At 42.6% G+C, this 13415-nt stretch overlaps 1 protein-coding gene across 3 annotated transcripts; it reads right to left on the reverse strand.

Annotated features, from left to right (window-relative positions):
* Positions 1-1910: 1910 nt before the first annotated feature.
* Positions 1911-12817, reverse strand: coro (protein coronin). 3 transcript variants are annotated; one of them, XR_001770931.3, is made up of 8 exons: positions 12659-12817; positions 7229-7485; positions 5120-5386; positions 4646-5059; positions 4219-4512; positions 3428-3640; positions 2986-3367; positions 1911-2919 (listed from the first exon to the last, which is right to left on the reverse strand). XR_001770931.3 is itself a non-coding variant. In XM_017175592.3 (7 exons), the coding sequence occupies exons 2-7, from the start codon at positions 7424-7426 to the stop codon at positions 3107-3109; spliced, it is 1626 nt and encodes a 541-aa protein (XP_017031081.1). In that variant the 5' UTR covers positions 7427-7485; positions 12659-12817; the 3' UTR covers positions 1911-3106. The 3 variants fall into 3 exon arrangements, 2 of the variants coding, with proteins under 2 accessions (XP_017031081.1, XP_017031080.1); XM_017175592.3 differs by having other exon boundaries at positions 1911-3367; positions 3428-3619; XM_017175591.3 differs by having other exon boundaries at positions 1911-3367.
* Positions 12818-13415: the final 598 nt, after the last annotated feature.

Consider the following 13415-nt stretch of genomic DNA (forward strand, 5'->3'; position numbering starts at 1 on the left):
TTCAAAAATCGAGCTCTTGCATTATTTATGCATTCATGATTTATTGATGAAAAATAAAATTCCTTTTCTCCAGGCCACCCTACCATTAGCTTAAAACTAGCATAGGAATACTTTCTGAATTGAAATTAGTGCATTTTTGGCTTAGTTATGATCGGTTTTTGATCGATGTTATGATCCTATGGCAAACTGCAAGGGTATACAAATTTGGGCTTTCCAAAGTTAGTTTCCTTTCTTGTTTTTCTAAATCGGAGATGGAAGGATTGGAAGATTACAGCAGAAAGCTTTAAGCAGTAAGTACCTAACAGTTGCTCATTGAAGATACTGCTAAAGGCAAAATTGTACTCACGGATGCACTCCATTTTTTTATTTTTGTCATATTTCCATGAAAACCCTTTAAATCGCGTTTTCTTTAACTTGGGCGCTACAAAACACTATCTCCTGTTCTGTTGCCACACAGACTGTAGGCTAACAGAAGAATAAGCCAACAAATGGCTGCCGGCAACTTTCATTGAGCCAAATTGCATAACAAACACAATTTTAATTAAATCAACAACTTGGTTGGAAACACACTCTATCATAATTGTAACGCACACACAAATGCACACTCGGCCACGTTTAATTAAAATGTCAGAATCGTTATACACGTAATTTGTAATTGATTTTTTTTTTTTTGGCTCGCTTGCCGAGGTAATAATTACAGCCAACGCATTATGCGCTACGCTCTAAAGCTGTTTAGGCATAAATTAAATGCATTTGTGTTTGCCGTACAAAAGAACACCCATCAATGAAAATCGCATGGATAAGCATATTTGTGTAATTAAAAAAGTTGTCAATTTAAATTATTTCCCAAAACTAGAATTTAATTCATTTTTGAAGCATCTGAAGTTAAAGAGATGTGCAGTGTCGGGGCTCTGAAAGGGTCTTTGGAAAAGCACAATTGTTTATTTGTGGCATATAGATATATCTAGAAAACCTGACTGCTTTAAATATCATTTTTAAGATATTTAACAGTCACCAAATAAAACAAAATATACATTTATACAAAGCCTAACATGAATCCCATAAATCCCTTGTTGTTAAAAGTTTTTTAAAATATCCATTTAAGGACCTTGCCAAAGTTATATTCTTTTAACATGCTACAAGAGACGTAAAAAATACTAGCACACTTTTTGGGATTACAAAATATATCGCCACCTTATAGACAAACAACAAATGGTAAAAGAAAATTAAATGTGAATCTTCATAGACTTCATATCAACGATGTTCCATTGCATAAAATCTAGTCTTATCATTATAATCCGGTTTACATACGACCCAGACCGATTTTAGTAATACTAACCTCGGAATTAAAGTCAGCGATCCCCAAAACCAATCTAAATGCTTGTTGTATCTGTATTCTTTCATAAAATGACCTTGAAATTAACACTTTGGGACTAATTTGGATTCAGCAGGTTAAAATATATCAGAATAGGTGGTGATACCAGGCCACTTCCATTTCCAAAAAAGTTATTATAAAAATTATCTTTCAAATCCGTTAAAACTGACTTCAGAAAAATACTCACGGATTTCCCATTTCAAACTTAAGAGCTAAGCCTCGAAAAAAAAATTCAATATTTTAAGGTATGCGGTAATGAGAGGAACTATTAATATTATAAATTACAAACTAAAAAACGATTTGGTTCTAAACTTTCTTATTTTTGCCTAATTTCCTAACGAAACATTATGATTAATTTAACGTTTTTAAGCTTTCTATGTAAGTATCTAGTGCATTATCATAGCTTTCGATTAAATTCCATCGCTTCTAATTAAGTCTCCTTATAATCATTAATGATTATATATTATAGGAATTCCTATAAAGCTGAAATAAACTACGGAATCCAGCCATTAACTAAAATCAAACTCAAGCAAACGACTTTGTAAGAAATCATGGCTTTTTATTGTCATGAAATCGGCAGAACCCTGTGTTTCCTCTGCCGCAGTTTGTATATTAATTTAGTTCGTATCAAATTGTAAATTATTTGTATATATAATATATTATTTATACATGTGTATATAGTCTGCACTTTACAATTTAATAGTGTTACAAAATCGGTAGGCAATTTATTGATACTCTCGCGCTGCTTCCGTTCTTGGCAGCATAAAACAATGTTTTTAATTTTTATGATTTTTTTTATAACAAGTCACATTTAAGTTAAGCCAAAAATTGAAATGAAATTCTTTACAAAATATTTTCGCTGGTTTATTCAATTGTTCAAGTTGTATTTTTTAAGTATTATTCAAAAATACATTTCATTATTAGTTAGAACGAAAGGCGTAAAATTTTGAATACAAAAACGAATGGCTTCCGACGGCCCCCATCAGTTTGTAACTAAATTCATAATTAATACAGGCGACGATAGTAGGGGCCTGGGCTAGGATGGACAGCATCGAATCTAACGGCTATTGTCATGATAGCTTTCCTTTCGCGGGTGTTACAAATATACAGGCTGTTTATAGAGGTCATGATACAATTTTACAAGTAGCCCCTAGTTCCGATTTGGAAGTCGGCAAGACTACCTTTTCTAATTGCATCGCGTTAGAGGGGGCTCGTACAAAATTGGTAGGAAAATGTTAACGCTATAGAGGCTTGAGGTTAAGTCTATGTTTTGCCTTTGTTAAAGTTACAACAATTTTACAATTGCGTTGCAACAAGGTGATCGAAGGGCCCCTTCGTCCGATCTGCCCCTTATTCAGCTTGATGGTGGGCGCGTCTCGTAGGTAGTTCGTTAAGATTTTATATATTTTTGGCAGGATGTAATGTTAATTATGTTATGTTAACTGTTTCAGCTCCGTATTCGCTGGTGATTAATCTGATGCTCGGTTTGGTTTGCTCTAACCCTATCTGTGCCGCACGCTCCACTGATTTCGCTCGCTAAGGTCCTAATATTAAATTATACAAAATAAATAATCGAAACCATAATCATAATAGACAATATAGACAATAACTCTTCTCATTTCTTCCTCTGATTCTCCCTCCGCGTTTTAGTGAAACTAAGCGGTAACGACGAGCTTCTACAAGCAGTTCTATCTCTTCTCCAGTCCAGTCCTAGTCATGGTAGTCCACGGCCTAGTCCGCTTCCTGTGCCGCTGCCGTTGCCGCTGACGCGGATGCATGGTCATTGGCACTTTCGCTGGCTTTGCTGTCACAGGCGGCGGCGGCTGCTGGCGCGGACGATCCACTGCCGCTTCCATTCTTGTTGCGGGCGTCCGTTTCATCCCCATTTCCGGCATTGACCTTGGCCTCCAAGGCACGAATGCGGTTCTCCTGCTTCACGATGATCGCCTTCAGTTTGCGTATCTCGTCCTGAATGCTGCGCAGGTCCTTTTCCTGTTGATTTCAAGCAGTCAGTAAATGATGTTACGTCTTAAGCAAAGCAAGAATACTCACCGACAAGACGGCTGCCGGCGGGCCGGCATCGCTAGCCTCGTTGTTGTTCGCCGACGAGCTGTAGCCGCCGCCGCCCGCACTACTGCTAGCTGCTCCGGAGCTGCCGCCGCCGCCACCTCTGGGCTTGTTGAGAATGTTGACCTTCTTGTTTACCGACAGAGATTTGCTTGCCGACGACGAGACGTAGCCACCCTGTACAATGGAAACGCGATCCTGATTAGGCGGGTTAGAAAGTCTGTTCGTTCCGGAACACAACAACAAGCAACAATGAACACAACAACAAGCGCCACGCGCGTGCGTGTTAGGGCCAAGTGTATAAGCCTGGAGGGCAGCTGTGTGTACGGTTAGTGACTGCATCCAGATCTTAGTGTGCCTGGTAATCCGTTTGTGTGAAAGGACTGTGAGTTTTGCTAGGCGGACGAGTCACAAACGCAGATAACGCAGAAAGGAACGCTAGCAGAGCAAACGCAAGCATCACACCGTAATGGTAGTCACCGACAGGCACAGGAACCTAGTTCCCGAACGTTGAACAAATGCAAAAGCCGTTGGAATACATTGGAGAAGGGGGTCCCACAGTGGCAGCGGCTGCCTCACCGACTTCGAGCCGCATTGCCCTGTGTGGACCAGCCCCGCGAGCACGCATGCGAATTCAAATCCATTGTCCTGTACGCTTTGCCGGCGGTGGAAAGGCTGGCAGAGCGGCCGAACCTTCACCACACCCAGCCGAGAGCGCTGTATTCCAAACGCACGGGGAGTAGATATCGGCGAGAATCGCCACAGTAATTACTTACTTTGAGCGAGAATGTGATGGGGTCCGCGTCCTTGCCGTCAATCCATTCCTCAGCGCTAATGGCAGCATCCTCGGCCAGCGTGTCGGGATAGAGATCCTCCTGGAAGAGATCCGATTTGCGCGGCACAGTCATCGATATCACCTGGCACAGACCGTTGTTGTTCATGCGATAGAACTTGGCAACCTCGCAGGTGGTGACGTCACAGCCGCGTTTCGGCATCAAGCCAATACCACGCTGTGGTTCTGTGGTCTGAAAAGTGTTGATGTAGTGCACGAATGGGGGCTCGGGCGTGACCTGGATATATTAAAAGATTATGTTGATAAATGTTTGAATTTCACAAATAGACACTTGAAATATAATACCAAGAATCTCATGATTAAGTATTTTACTAAATTCTTCTATAATCCCCAAAGTTTGTTTGACTCACCTCAAAGTACCTGATGACCGAGTCACCCTTTCCGCACAGGTAGATCAGATTCGTGTCCGCATCGTAGAGCGGAAACATGACGCCGTTGGAAGTGTCCAGTTCCACCATTACGATGGGCTCATTGAGGGCATCCGGGGCGCGGAGGGAGTATTGACGCTCAGAGCTTCGGTTGAAGCCCGTCGTGAAGATCAGGCCGTGTCGCAGGAAGATGGCCCGCGTGGCCTTTGAGCCCTCGTGACACATGGCCTCGCTCTCCAGCTCGCCAGTGCGCGGGTCGTAGATGCGAATCTTCTTGTCCTTGCAGGTGGTGACCAGCTTAGCGCCGTCCCAGTTAAAGCAGGCACTGTAGACGATATCCGGATGGGAGTCAATGTGCACAAGGATCTCGCCTGTACCCACATTCCAGATGACAACCTGAAAGCAATCGGATAGTTGATTAGTTGGGGTCGTGCTGGCAAGATCCCAGTTCCTTACTTGGTTGTCCGAGCCGGCGGTTAGAAGCACATTGAGGGCCGATGGATGCCACAGCACCAGACCGACGCGGCGCTGGTGGAAGACCAGGTCGACGACGGGTTCGGTGAGTGTGCGGGAGAGTCCGCCATCGGGTATCTGCCACACCTTGACCACACAGTCCTCTGAGCCGGAAGCGATTACATTGTCGTTGTGCGGACACCAGGCGATGTCCAGAACAGGGCCTTTGTGACCGCCCACCAGCGGATGATCCGCCGCTATGCGCCCAACCTGAAAGAATCCATGAAATGCCAATTAGTTATCCAAGTCAACGTAAACTAATTAATTGACGACGACGACAACGGCGACGACGTCATCGCCAAACAGCAACCTCGCGACCCATTGCCCCAGTTTCTGAATCATTATTTATAGCCGACTCCGGCTGCATTTATTTCTGCTATATTTGCTAATCTGCGGAGCAAGCATTTTATAAGTCGCCGACTGCAACTTGGCAATCGTACATGCATTGCCTACGAGCTATGAAAGATCTTGCATTCGGATTACTTTTAAAGACAACTCCGGGGTTGGTACCGTGGAAAATCTGGTGTCTAATGAAGAAAATATAAGTGCCAACAGAAATAGTCAGTGGGCTTTATTCTAGGATATGTAGGGTTTATTATGAAGAAGGTGCATTGATCTAAATCAGACCTTGAATGCTTTTTAGTACACTCTTATGATAAAGGGACATTTATAAAAATATATTTTTTTTTCCCCTGACACTGAGCATAACCAATGTCGTCTTTTAGAGCTTCGGAACTCATGTTACACTTGTCTTCTATCAAAGGGATCTAAGATATTTATCGAGTTATAATGTGTTTTAGATCAAGCCAATTGGACCGCGACTTAACTCAAAGGTTATAAAGCTATTGCAAACATGAAGAATATAAATAAACCCTATAAGTATAAAAACAATATATAACTACATTCAAGATATAATTAATATCAAGAAAGTTGTTTATTAAACACAAAACTATTGTGAAATAGTAAAGACTACTATATAATCTAAATATATACTCTCGAAACTGACTGTAAATATATATATTTCCCTATTTTTAGTTCTACTATATCAGTTATGTTAGGCTCTGAAATGTACCGAAATGTAAATCTAAGATGATTCCGCGGCATATTAAACTATTTTCAGGTTTCAAGAACTTTTGGTTGCTCAAGTCAACGATTGCCACATGCCGCCAACCTTGGCGAGTTGATGGATCTCACTCATCATCCATCTCTGCCCCGCCTTCCAACAGACCAAATCCAGTGCCCATAAAATATGTAAAATAGAGCGTGTGAAAGCCGCTCTACATAGAAATCGTCACTTAAAGAAACGGCAGCTGCTTAGCCAAAAATATGTCGGGAGAAAAAACAAAACGCTCGCAGAGGTTGTGGCGTATTTTGCATACAAATTTGTTCCAATTAGAACACTCGGCCTGCCTCCAAAATAAGTTTTGACCAAAAAAAAAAAAGAAGGAAGGAGGGAAGAGACACTGGCGGCACGGGAGGTGAAGCTGCCACCCACACACGACAGCTAAGCGGATGCGCATGTGGTTCGATTCGGAGCGGACTGGCGAAATGTCTTTGGAGAGTGAAAATGAAATTTATTCAAAGGCCAGAAGAACACCATAGTTTATTGCGGAATAATTTGCCGGGCAGAGAGGGTGCTGTAATGCAATCATTTGGCCAAATATCATTTTGGTATCCATTTATCGAACTGCCGCTGCCCCGCTCCGTCTCTTTCTCATTCTCTGGTAAAATTAGACAATTTGGTTTGTCATGTTGGCTGTGGGCCAAATTACACAAAGTGCGCCAGCTAAGAGAATCGTTCCCGCGCGAGAGCAGCAGAGAATTCATAACTATTTATAAATACTGGTGGGAAGCGGCAGGGAGAGTGCGAAATTGTCGACGTCACTCACGGCGTGGCAAGAAGCCCGCAAATGGCAGTAAACTTTATGCCGAAAAGAGCATTATAAATAGTTGGCTATTGTCTATTTTAAAAATACCACGACGCAAGCTGGCCACGTTTGGGAATCGCCGCTGTAATATGTATGTACACATGTCCGGTCGGTGGTCACTTACTTTGTTGTGCGGCAAGACTATGAAGGCACCGCCGCCCGCCGATTCCACGATGATGGCCAGGAACTTGGGGTTCACCGCGCAGAATGTTGAGTCCCAGCTTGACTTGGAGACGCGTATGTTGTCGTAGCACTGTTCCCGCTTCAGGGCCTGTCCATAGACGTGGCGGAATTTGGAGCTGCGTACCACGCGGAACGACATCTTGATGCTGCAGTGGCTTGTGGGTCAGTAATCAGTCCTGAGTTTCTCTATGTCTAACTCTGCAATACAAAATACACAGCTATTAGATATAGGAATGGCTTATACACGTTACTACTTATATTGATACACGCTGTGGATTTTAAATCAATAAATCAATTATCAATTTTTAAAATGTCCCAAGGTATGCTGCCTCAATAATTAAAATTACAAAAAAGATTAAATGTAATCTAAATCATTGCATATTTTGGGACATTTTTTATTTACACTCCATAGAAATAATTATTTTCAGATTTTTGCAGAAGCTCTAAAGAAATTATCTACAAAAAACTCGAAGATGTCGTTTTTCAGGAGATTTTCTGTTGAGATATTATGAATTATAAATACGCAGTAATCGAGCAACGCATAAACCGACTGAAAGCTATCATTAGTTGCTTTCGGCTTCGCTCGCCGATGTATTAACTTAACGCGTTTTCTTTCACATCGCTTCGCGGCCACGATTTGTTCAATAAATTTGCATATGCTAATATCGCTTTTGCGAAAATCAATGAGCTTTCCCATTCACAGCTCACTATTGACAAGCTGGCTTTGTGCTGGGGAGGTTGCATCAAAATTGGTTATGGCATCAATATATCTGCGACTCAAATCGCTGGTTGTTCCGAGAACGCTTTCACCTGCCACAAATGGCGCCACTTTCGTTAATGAACTGCCAGCTAGAAGGTAGAACGTGTCGAATTATTAGTTGGCCAGTTGGAGAGACGAACCCCTTTCTTTAGTATGACATCATAACGCCAAAATATACCCATACCAGTACCAAATCGCCTGCCAACACGTGAGTTATGTGGAAACATGAGCCAGAACCCTAACGAAACCCCTAACTCTTCCAGACACTTGTATAGATAGCTACGTGCTGTGCACAGCCCCAAAATTATTTCTGGGTTGGGCCGAGGCCGATAGGCTGACTAAACTTCGCCGCCGACGACCAGCTTTCGTTTATAATCAGAAAAGTGCCATAAAATTGTTTTGCCTCCGTCGCTTTTCGCCTTCGCCTTGTTTCGCTTCAAGATATTCATATTTATTGCAAACACTAAACTTTGTCATTGACCCGTTAAGATACTATAAGCTTACATATCGAAATAGCCAATGATTATGTACATTGAAACCAATGTAAGCCCTTTGCTAGTCTCATCTTGGATGGGTGTTGGCCAGTTGGCTCCTTGCTATCGCGGTGGCCTTTCGACTGATAAAGAAATATCAGCTCGGAGTTGGCTAAACACAACAGACATAATGTTAAGTGCTACGCCTATAGAATCTATAGCGTCGCTGAAATGTTTGGCACCAAATCGAATATTCTCCAAAGTGGTGTACCCACACCATATATCTATATCTGTTGTATGTATTCGTTGTTATTTATGAGTTTATATGCCAAACACCTTCGCTTGCAGGCGGGAAAATTTTTGTTTCGCCGCTGAAGGTCAAACTTATTAATAGAAAATTAAATCATCTTAGGCGAAATTATATTTTCATATACAAACACCGGCGCACGATGTTCGTAGGAGCGTTGTAAATCGTATTTGATGTGTTTATTTATTTTGTTGGCATCGCTGGCGTTTGCCATGCCTGAGTTATCATCGCCGGGCCCAGACCCCATGCCTCCACTCCCGGCTCGATTCCCATTGCACTCGACATTACGATTCGCAAATGCCAAAAATATGGCCCTTCATCAGCGAGTCGACTTGAACTTGCCGCTATAATAATCAGCGCACCAGTGACGATAAAAGAAGAGCGTACAACGGAAGTTGCTTTATGTAAATCTCAGTGAACCAACAAACATACAAGTAGAGATTCTCGAGCACCGTAATGAGGGTGGTGTGACTAAGTACCCAGCGTCGAGTTGCATACAATGCAACACAATAGGGCGAAACTGTTTTATTCCTCTCGGAGACCCTTTTTCTATTCTCGATCCCATAAGGTATCCGCATTCTGCATGTGGCATCATCAAACAACCAGATCTAGGCTAAACGGTCCGTCTGGAAAATTTATTACTTGGCTGTTTTTGCAGATAAGATTTTGTAAATTGAAAAATTGATATTTTGTACTATAGGGTTGAGTGTTCGGGCTGCACTAGGCTTTTCTCTACAAGTATCACTGGTCAACCTATATGTACATACCAGTAGCTGTAGAAGTCACTGTCTCATACCAATAGCTAATCAGTTGACAATGGTGTCGGCCAGCGGACCCTTCAGCGATTTCTGCTGCAATTGAACGCGATGCAACCGTTGCTCAATTGACGCAATCGCAATGGTCCAGCGATCGGAGACTGGCCGCAAATTGGCTTAATGCTTGATTGCAAATCTTGGCGCTTTGTCGACACGTTGTGTTCACCGGCCAATTCTAATTGCTAACAAATGTTGTCGTGTTGTTCTTGCTGCCTATTGCTTGGCGGCGTGACTGAAACGCAGTGAACACCCCTCGTCGAAGTAAACTGGGGGGAGTGCAGTCAACTAAGCGTTGTAAGAGTTGCTTTCAGCAGTATTGGGTAAATTATATGGGGTCTCGGTAAATGCAAATTGATGAACGGCCAGTGCTCCAATTGTGGTATCTAGGGCCTTAATAAATGACTTATATCTCGATTACATATCCCTAGTTTTATTAAACAAATGCATCTCTTACCGAGAAAAGATATAAATTGTAAGTAGTGCTCTTAGCCCTGAATTGCGAAAGAACGTTTTCTGTCCGGCCAATTAGGTTAGTAAGGGAGGAATTCTATTGTATGTTCCAGACAATTTTTTTAGTATTTCTGCAGATCTGTGTAATTTGCCAAGATAAAGGGAAACATGGAACATGTATTCCATGCATGTAATCGATAATGATCAAGTGACGTCTACTAAACTGCTGTAGAAGGAATAGCTTCCTTCTGCATTGCATATAATCAGCTGACTGTCGATTCCAATGCTAAACGCATGAGTCACGCATGTGATAAGCCGCAGACCCACTGCTTATCGGCTGTCAGCTGCATTGGAAACTTTCGCTGATGGCAATGATGATGATGATGTCATTGGTGCAGGGTGCAACGTCATTGGATATGCAGTGTGTGTGTGTACGGAGGTTCATCAAACTGCCTGGCTTGTGTGCGTGCCTGACGGCGATTAGCTGAAAATTTGACAAAAGCGCGCAAGTGTCGCGTCAGTGCAACTGATAGACTGGCCGGCTTGCTGCACAGTGGGTGTCGTCGCTAGCGATGCCTAATGTCGCCGCTGCTGATGCCGCGGATGCTCGAGTGAAAGTGGAACTCTGTTGCTAAAATTAACCGCATGCATATGCATTGCCCCGTCCGAGGTGCTATCCCGCCACCCGCAGCCCCCATACCCCCCTGGTCATCACAAGTGGCGGCTGTCGCTGGCTTTTGTTGCTGTCTTAATTGCGCGACGCGGCTGCTGCCGTGGCTTCTTCTTACTCTCGCTTCCCCACTTCAGCGTCTACATGTTGCTATTTTCTGCACTTCCATTTGCGCTTAGTCAGACTGGGCGGCAGTTGTCGCGATATTACGCTTCCCACAGGGCATAACGATTTTGACTAAAGAATTGTCAAGCGAAATCGACCGGCTCAGAAGACATTAATTAATGGCATTCCGAAGTATAACGGACAATGTAAGTGATTTAAAATTAGAATACAAGCGCTTTCAATGTATGATCTAATAGATCGTTTATCACAATATCATTCTTTAAATTGTTCTGAATTAATTTATTGACCTGAAGTTTGCGAAGCTGAAATATGGGAACTGATTTTTGTTGTATGTATAAATTATATATTCTCAATCGATGATCAGCCGAAGTTTTGAACTAGAAAGTGGTAGCGGCCAAAGAAATATAACTTCAATTAAACTTAAATTAGGACAGTTTTACTGAAAGAAGGGTATTTGGTGCTCGGTGTTTTTCCTGATTGTTTGTTGGCATGCATTTACTTCTCCCAATTGACGTTCATACGTGTGCGTGTATGCCGATCAGCGCTCTGTCGCAGCTGATTAACGGAATGTGGGCGAACAGCTGTTGTTGGCTATGTAGTCGCGACATTAGCTGACGCATAAACGCAGTTTGTAAGTTCGCTAGTGTCTGTTTCATTCCAGTGCGTTTTTCATATTTTTCGTCACTAATTGGTGTTGGCTACGTTTCGTTGCTTTACCCATTTGGGAGCAACCGAAATAACTGTGCGTGGGGGGCGCATGATGCCTCACTCGCTCGCTCTTTCTAAGACGCAGTCGCGACGTCGCCGCCGCTGGAGGTCGCTTGTTCTTCACACTTGCCCCACACACAAACACTAATACTCGCACTCACACTCACAGAAAAGAAACCGTAATTGTACGCTGTGACCAACTGGGAGCCACGTTTATTCCTCGTAAATATTTCATATTTCGAATTTCAGCTTATCGTTGCGATTTGGCGCCCACAGCACGCACTTCCCCTTCTCACACCACTGCATGTAACTTGTTGCTTCTGCAAGCAACAATTGGCACATTCTCTTCTCTCCCCCTTCGTCATTCCCTCGCACTCGCACTGGCACTCTCGCCCAACGGCGGCCTCTCTCCCTTGCTCTCTCGCTCTCCCTGCATAAACAAGCCAGAGCCAAGCAGCCGGAAAAGCAACACAAATTACAGCGAAATGCGAGAAAAACAATTAATACAATCAAGTGTGAAACAACAAATTCGACTGGCCGCTGGCGTTCGAGTTGTTTGATTTCTTTCTTTCGTTTTTGCAACGTTTTTTCGGCATTCGCTGCTGCTGCGGCGGCGCGTCCAAAGACGCTGCTTCTCTTCTCTTTATTCCCTTTTTTGGGTGTTGGACTCATATAACACGGCGCGTGAGCGGGAGAGCAGATGGTAAACTTTTATAGCGGCACTCTTCACATGCACTGCGCTCGCCGCTCCACTCGCACAAGAAAGACGCACACTGGCACACCACCCCACACAGACACAGGAAGCACAGCCACACAGCAACTGTCGCACTTATTTTTTACCGTGATTTTTAATGATTTTGTAATACGCGCGTTTATTACTCAAGCGCTGCATTTGCATGGCCACTCTCAATTTTAAAATTAATAGAAATACATTGCGCTGACACCGCGCCGAACTATTCAATTCATGTACAAATATATGCCGTGATTCATTTCGCCTGACATTTAATGTAGAAGGCAGTAAGGCCGCGCAGTTCCAGCCGTAAGAAACGAAAATACACTCACTTTTTTTTATCACTTTCTATCAGCATTCAACTGGAGCTATCAACAAGAAAATTTTGCACACGACTTGGAATTTAAGGCACTACTTCAAGACTTTTCAGACAGCAGCAACACGGGACAAATACAAAAATGCCGACGAGAGCGCGCAGAGCATTTAAGAGCAAACCAGTGTTGCCAGTCTAGCTAAGTTCGGGCTAGATATAGCCTTTTTTAAATGGAAGTGCCTAAGAATTTTGCAACTAGCTTACAGCCTTAAATTGCTTATTTTAATAATATCCAGCAATAATTGTAATTCAACGTAAAACGTTATAAGAAAAGTAAACATGGGAACCCATTCGAGCATCCTTAAAAAACGTTTTATTTTAAGGATGCTCGAAACAAATCATTTAAGTTCCTTGCGCCATATGCAATTCAAGTGATTTTCTTGCTTTTCTTTCTACAATTTTTTGTTCAACTAACATGTTATAAAAAAAATTGCTCCATTTTTTTAAAGTAATATTTATTAATTTCTAGCTTATTTTAGCTTATTTCTTTCTCACAATTTGAAGGTTCACCTGGCAACACTGGACAACAACAACGAAAACAAAACCTAAACAGCTGATCGGAGAGAAGAGAGAGAGGAAGGCTTGCCCATTACTTGTAGATGACTTGGAGTATGTTGTGTTTGCATCAGTTGGAAAGCATATACCTTGGCTGTATTGAGAAAAATGTACTTGAGTAGTTAGCGATTGGAAAAAAGATTAAAAACATTTTCTGTAAT

This window comes from Drosophila kikkawai, chromosome 2L (assembly GCF_030179895.1).
Source record: "Drosophila kikkawai strain 14028-0561.14 chromosome 2L, DkikHiC1v2, whole genome shotgun sequence".
Classification (NCBI taxonomy): Eukaryota; Metazoa; Arthropoda; class Insecta; order Diptera; family Drosophilidae; genus Drosophila; species Drosophila kikkawai.